We start from the raw sequence: 7,943 nt of genomic DNA, 5'->3' as shown, positions 1-7,943 counted from the left end.
TGTTGTAGAGCTGCAAAGATTCACGGATTAGTTGTCAACTATTAAATGAATTGCTAAACTATTTTGATAATCGATTAATCAATTTGAGTCTTTTCTTATGTAAAAACAGGTAAACTTGAGTGATGTCAGCTTGTTAAATGTGAATATGTTCTAGTTTTTTCTCTCCTCTGGGTCAGGAAACTGAATATCTTTGAGTTGTGGACAAAACAAGACATTATTTTGGGCTTTTTGGGAAACACTGATCCACATTTTTCCTTATTTTATGACATTTTAGAGATCAAACAACTAATCCATTCATCTAGAATATAATCCTTATAGTTGGAGAACTTCGCCTTGGGCTTTTGGGAAACATGTTGTTAAACCAGGAAACAGCTTTTAGAGAGTGAAAATACCCAATGTTTTTACCTGACAGAAATATTTTGCACGTCACATGGTGTGATGTAGCAGCTGATTGGTTGGTGGTGTTGAAATGACTTTCTCTCCTCATCAGAACCCGATTCATACCGGAAAAACCCAATTTTATTTTTAATATATGCTCTGACCAATCAAGGTCACTGCCTTGATACCATCTTTACGCACGCACACATAGAACAAATCAGGTTTCTGGTACGCCAATCTGCATTTTCCTAGAAATGTCTTGCCCTACTCGGCCTCTGTTTGGCTCTGATGTTTCACTCCTCGTGCCTAAAACCTAACCAATCCAACCAACGAAGGCAACGAGTACTAGCCAATCACAGGCAGAGTAGGGCAGCTTATTACTTTGCCAAAGAAAACGCCAAGAGCGCATGTAAGTCCCGCCCCAACCTTGTGGGGGAAAATTCTACGCTCTCTGTTGACTTGTATAGTGTGAAGGTTTTCTCCTCTTTATTCCATGTGATAGCAACAAACGGAAACATGCCTAAAAGCTGCTGTGTAATGGGATGCACTACCAACAATGTAGAGAACCCAGAACTTAAGTTTTGGGGTCAGCTCTATGTTCCCACATTTCTAAGAAATTGTTTTCACTGAAAATTAGTCCCTATGTTCCCACATTTCTAAGAATTTTCTTCAAATTAGGGCCTATTTTCCCAAAACCCTATGTTCCCACAGCCCTATGTTCCCACAGCCTTATGTTCCCACAGCCCTATGTTCCCACAGCTCTTTGTTCCCACAGCTCTATGTTCCCACAGCCCTATGTTCCCACAGCCCTATGTTCCCACAGCCCTATGTTCCCACAGCTCTTTGTTCCCACAGCCCTATGTTCCCACAGCCCTATGTTCCCACAGCCCTATGTTCCCATAGCCCTATGTTCCCACAGCTCTATGTTCCCACAGCCCTATGTTCCCACAGCCCTATGTTCCCACAGCCCTATGTTCCCACAGCCCTTTGTTCCCACAGCTCTTTGTTCCCACAGCCCTATGTTCCCACAGCCCTATGTTCCCACAGCCCTATGTTCTCACAGCCCTATGTTCTCACAGCCCTATGTTCCCACAGCCTTATGTTCCCACAGCCTTATGTTCTCACAGCCCTATGTTCCCACAAAATTAGGTCTTTTGTTGCTACATTTCCCTTCAATTTAAGCCCTATCCTCCCACAAGATTTTTAGGGTTAGGGGGATAAAATCTGATACAAATTTATGAAAAAGGGGAATGTGGGAACATAGGGCCTAATTTTGAAAAAAATCTTAGAAATCTTGGAACATAGGGCCGAAAAACTGAGCTTTTATGAAGACAAAAGTGGAAACAGATGTTGAGGAATCAGCAGAGAGACATAAAATATTCTGACTTTTTTTACATTAAATATTCTGACTTTTTTACATTTTACATTAAATATTTTGACTTTTTTACATTAAATATTTTGACTTTTTTACATTAAATATTTTGACTTTTTTACATTAAATATTTTGACTTTTTTACATTAAATATTCCTCTGCAGCACTGTGGAGGAAGGTCTAGCTAGTCCACACAGAAATGAGGGACTACATCGGGCGTAACGTTAGCTTAGTGTCTCCCCCATTCTCTCTGGTGATTCCTCACATCTGTATCCACTTTTGTCTCCATAAAAGCTCAGTTTTTTTCGGGTCGGCATCTTATAAAATCTTAAGTTCTGGGTTCTCTACATTGTTGGTAGTGAATATCACCACACAGGAGCTTTTAGGCATGCTTCTGTTGTTTGCTAGAAGACGTGGCTTTCACAGTCTGTCGGGGAATGTTGGTAAAACGCAAATTTGGCTTCCGGTACGGATCGATCGGGCAGCGACAGAGAAAGCAACCTTAGTGAACTTTTAGCTCCGCCTCCAGCTCCGCCCAGAAGTGCACTGAAAACCCTTCTGATTGGCCTGTGATTGGTCAGCTGAGAGGCTTTGGTCAGTCAGTATTTTTGTTAATAAAGTACTAAGAGAATCGCGTGAGAAGCTGTGAATACATTTGACAAATTATTTAACCTCAAAACATGTTTTTCTTTCATAGTCGATCAATCGATTAATCGCTCCGAGTCTTTTTTTTTTTTTTTAAAGAAAAGTCAAACTTCTCAGATTCCAGCTTTGTTAAATGTGAATATCTGCTAGTTTCTTCACTCCTCTGTGACAGGAAACTGAATATCTTTCATATCCCGTTTACACGTACGTGGTTATTTTTGAAAAACTGAGACATTTCCTTTGTTTGTGCAAACGGAGAATTCTGATTGGCTAACGTGGGCTTGAGCTTCTCGTTACACTGCCACCTACAGGTTTGGCGTGCTCTTGACGGCATATATATATATATATATATATATACACGGGTTTGTGTAAACCACATGTGTCAAACTCAAGGCCCGCGGGCCAAATCCAGCCCGTTGCAGATTTAGATCTGGCCCGTACATCAATTTGGGTTCACAATAAATTTTGGCCCCGCTAGTTGTGTGCCAAACCAAAAACAAAGGAAAGTGTTTTTTTAAACTGAAATTACCTGACATTCAAAGCAGACATACGGCAGATTTGCTGACTCTGAGACTCGGAAAGTCAGAAGCAGAGAGAGAGTTTTCATATTCAGGCTGTGAAACTGGTTGTTGTTAAAAAAATATTTATCTTTGTTTTGCTTGATTTGCTAAATTCTAGGATGGCTTGATGACTTTTGTAGGGCTTCATGTCAACAAAAATGCAACAAAAAGTGTACAAAAATGTTGGAAAAAGCAACAAATTTACAAAAAGGTGACAAATGTCTGAGAAAGCCACAAAAAAGTCGGAATAAAAACAACAAAATAAGTGATAAAAAAGAAAATAAGTGACATGCAGTAACTAAAAGCACGTCAATAAGCTCTCCATGTCTGGTCCTCGGTGTGATCCTCTTTTTCCAGTGTGGCCTTCTGGGAAAATGAGTTTGACACCGCTGCGTGTAAACGAACAACTGACAGCTGTGCACGATGTTATTTTTTGAAAACGGAGAGAGGGTGAAATGTCCGTTTCTGAAAGTAGCCGGCCATGTGTAAACGTAGCCTGAGTTGTGGAGAGAAAAAAAAACGATGAACATTTGTTTCAGATTGGACTTTTTTTTTCTGAGTTTCTCGCTGAAATAAACTTTACCTTCTTTATTCATGTTCTTCAGTTTCAGTGTAAAAAAGATTAAAAAAAAAACAACAACCCAAAGAGAGCAGCAAGCTGTGATGATCTGTCCTGTTAGGCCTCCTGCACGCTGGCTGCGTGGCGTGAGCGTGGCGAGTCAGCTGCGTGGCGAGTCAGCTGCGTGGCGAGTCAGCTGCGTGGCGAGTCAGCTGCGTGGCGAGTCAGCTGCGCGGCGAGTCAGCTGCGCGGCGAGTCAGCTGCGCGGCGAGTCAGCTGCGTGGCGTTTTCTATGTCTTTACACAACAGAAACGTGTCTGACGCGGCGCTGCTGCTGCTGCTGCTAGCCTTGTCTGGACACATGGATGTTTCCCATAAACATAAACATAAATATATGCTGATCTGATTACAGCAAAGACAACGTCGGCAGTATTGACGGCAGAATAGGCTCCAGAATATTTCCTTCTGGATTGACAGCTGGTGCCATATATTGAAAATCGATAATTCTTATTTTTTTAAATTACATTTATATATCTGCTTTTTTGTCAAAACCTCAAGACTTTCAAGCATCAAAATGTAATTTATTAAATGTAGTAGTGTCAAAATAACATATAAACATCTTTTCCTATTCTATGTTGTCTGGAAACGCTTCCAACACGCTGGCGTGTCACGCGAAATACGAGACGCGCGTGTCACGCCTGCATGTTAAGCTCTAACCTGTTAACATGGGAGCTGAAATAAAAACGGACACGCTCCCGCCACGCAGCCGACACGCTCCCGCCACGCACTTACACGCCCCGCCTCACGCAGCCGACCGCCCTCCCACGCAGCCGACACGCCCCGCCACGCAGCCGACACGCTCCCGCCACGCAGCCGACACGCTCCCGCCACGCAGCCGGCGTGCAGGAGGCCGACTCCGAGTCGAACATCTCAACAGAAAGCTGCAGAACCAGAACCAGAAACTTCAGCTCCACTTTTATCCGAGTCGTGGCTGTTTCTTTGTGTCATACATCGCTTGAATATTTATCTACACGTCTGATAGTTTGGACTGAAAGTTTGTAGTCGCGTCACAAACCAAAATGTTTTCGTATTTACAAAAGTTAAACAGGAGGAACTGAGGAGAAACAAGTGACTTTTCCGGTCATTTAGGAACGATATTTTGTGTGTTTTTTCTTTGTCTGTGGTTCTGGTTCTGTTTTTTTATCTCTCTGTGATTTTGTAAATATATGTTTGAGCTCGACCGTTTTATATTTTTACTGTAAATGTCATCAGAGTATTTATTTAGCCAGAAATTAATGTTGGTGCTACGTGTATTTGATGTTGCATTTTGTGTTTTGTTGAAAGATGACACAGTGAACCCCTTTCCTCCTACAAAATAAAATGTCTCCCAAACCCAGTGGATCTCTAACATGGCCAAAAAAAGGCAAGAACAGGTCGACAGAAGGGACAGAAAATTCCAAAAAGAATAGGTCTAAAAAAGGGACAAAAACTTCTGAAAGCGAAATTGACAAACTTCAAATACAGCGACAAAAATATCTACAAAAAACGACAGTAGAAGGAAGGAAGGAAGGAATGAAGGCAAGATTAGGTCCAAAGAAGGTGACAAAAACATCACATCTTTGGTAGTAAAGTAAGTCCATTTAGAGAGGAACGATGTTCTGGTCCAACAGCTTTAGAACTGAAAAACATTTAGCAAAATATCTCTGGGACCCCCTGCAGAGTACTCCTAGGGGGGACATGTGCCCCCTGCAGTCCTCCAAAGTACCCCTAGGGGGACGCCTACCCCCATTTGAGAAACACTGGTTTATACCATACATCATCATACGTCATATCAGTCGTTTGCCCCCCAACCCTCTCATTGTGAAAATGGCAGACACACACAGTCACACACACACACAGACATACACACACATACACACACACAGACACACATACACACTCACACATACATACATACACACACACACACACACACACAGACACACATACACACTCACACATACATACATACACACACACACACACACACACAGACTGGTAGAATGAAAGTTTAGTAAAGACAAAACCCCAAGATGAGATGAGATGATCAGGTGTAAAAAGTGGGCGGGGCTTCATTGTTATCTGAGGGGGTGGTGGGGGGGTGGTCTCTGTGTCATCACTGTGTTGTTATTGTATTTAAATGTGTCGGTGATATTTTAATCTCTGTAGAAGGAAACTTCTCACTAACACTTGTGGATCATTTTACTCTCTGTGGACGGACGACTCTTCAATAAATAGCATCAAACTTTCTCTCTGAGTCGTTATTTCACTTTTAGGTCCCAAAGTTTACAGGATGGGTTAGAAAAGTTATATTTATTTATTATTTATAATAATTATCCTAATAGGAACAATCAGTTTGTTTTCTGGAGACAGAGTCAAATATCTCAGGGAAAAATGTCAAAATAGGTGAGAAAATTGGTAAAAAAAATATAAAAAAATAATCCAGAAAATAATAATAATAATTTTTTTTTTTTTTTACAATTTCATGAAAATGTAAAAATATTGGACAGAAATTTGCAATATATCCGAAAAAAGAATCAGTTACAAATTATAAGAATGACGTTTTAAAACGTTATAATGATGCACGGTGCCGTAACGTGTCACGCTTACGCTACCTTGCGTAAGCATCATGGACACCTGGCCAAGAAATGGTATTGAAGGGCGGGTCTTGGCGCTGCCGACAGGTTGTCGTTTCCATGAACGTTGGCTGGAAGATGAAAAATACAAATTATGGATTAAACGAGGACAAACCCTACGAGTTGCCTCTTGTAAAGTCTGCAAAAAAGACGTGCAGCTTTTCACAATGGGCGAGTCTGCGCTCTCGAGTCACATGAAGTAAGTTTCTGAAGTAGCCTGTACACGTTAGCGCCGGTTAGCGCCTATTTGTTGATGCTAGTAACTTCTAGCTAGGAATTTTCGCAGGCTAAGTGACTGAGAGTACTTGGTGTGATAATGTAATGTTAGTATTGCATGTCCGTTATGGCACGTTCATTTGTGGAAAAAAAAAAAAAAAAAAAAAACTGTGTCTACATATGTCTATGTCTACATATGTCTGTGTCTACATATGTCTGTCTACATATGTCCATGTATATTATGTCTATGTCTACATATGTCTGTCTACATATGTCTATGTCTACATATGTCTGTCTACATATGTCCATGTATATTATGTCTATGTCTACATATGTCTGTGTCTACATATGTCTGTCTACATATGTGTGTCTACATATGTCTGTCTACATATGTCTATGTATATTATGTCTATGTCTACATATGTCCATGTCTACATATGTCTATGTCTACTATGTCCGTGTCTACATATGTCTGTGTCTACATATGTCTACATATGTCCATGTCTACATATTTCTGTCTACATATTTCTGTCTACATATGTCTGTGTCTACATATGTCTATGTCTACATATGTCCATGTCTATTATATCTATGTCTACATATGTCTATGTCTACATATGTCCATGTCTATTATGTCTATGTCTACATATGTCTGTCTACATATGTCCATGTCTATTATGTCTATGTCTACATATGTCCGTGTCTATTATGGCTAAGTCTACATATGTCTATGTCTACATATGTCCGTGTCTACATACCGGTATGTCCGTGTCTACATATGTCCATGTCTATTATATCTATGTCTACATATGTCTATGTCTACATATGTCCATGTCTATTATGTCTATGTCTACATGTGTCCATGTCTATTATGGCTAAGTCTACATATGTCTATGTCTACATATGTCCGTGTCTACATATGTGCATGTCTATTATGTTGCATTTGATTATCTAATTTCAATAAGTTAAAGTTGAAACAAACAGATTAAAGAAATGCTCACAGATGTAATTGCAACGATATATGTTTATTATTTGATTAAAATGACTCAAACAGTAACCATTTTATATTTGAAGGAAAAAAATAGATTCCTGTCGACAATTATTACTTATCATTATTTGGATGCAGATGAAAATCAGATCAAATCTATGAAGTGCTATGAAGACTTGTTTAAGACAACAAAAACCTGCGTGACTATCATAGAGCTGCTGTTTCTGTCTTACATGGGGAACAGCAGATGCCCACTGAAGGTGGTGTGGTTACTTCCATCGTCGTACGCCACATTGCTACCGTTAGCCACCAGACGCACACACACAACGTCTCCCACCTCCAGCAACAGCGCAACGCCTTTAGAAGCACTCATAAAACCGCCCTCCTGTCTCTCCCATGCCATGAAAACATTCTCGGAGTTCTTGACCAACCAAGCCGCTGTACCGTGGTTGCCGCCTCCATATGCACCGATCGACCACTCAAAGTTGTACACTCCTCTCACCGGGGCAGTGAACACACCTGTTGGACATTTGTTATTGTCATTTTAAAT

General features: G+C 40.6%; 1 protein-coding gene across 1 annotated transcript in view; it reads right to left on the bottom strand.

The window, feature by feature from the left end:
• Positions 1–7,423: 7,423 nt before the first annotated feature.
• LOC120549121 (complement C1q-like protein 4) overlaps positions 7,424–7,943 on the bottom strand; it is a 4,043-nt gene continuing 3,523 nt past the window's right edge. The window contains exon 5 of the mRNA XM_039785768.1: positions 7,424–7,912. Within this exon, the coding sequence (XP_039641702.1) occupies positions 7,623–7,912 (290 nt within the window). The 3' untranslated portion in view covers positions 7,424–7,622. The remainder of the gene's footprint in view (positions 7,913–7,943) is intronic.

The sequence above is a fragment of the Perca fluviatilis genome, chromosome 2 (genome assembly GCF_010015445.1).
Source record: "Perca fluviatilis chromosome 2, GENO_Pfluv_1.0, whole genome shotgun sequence".
Taxonomy (NCBI): domain Eukaryota; kingdom Metazoa; phylum Chordata; class Actinopteri; order Perciformes; family Percidae; genus Perca; species Perca fluviatilis.
The sequence above is the reverse complement of the archived record's forward strand: the minus strand, read 5'-3'. Positions and strand labels throughout refer to the sequence as shown.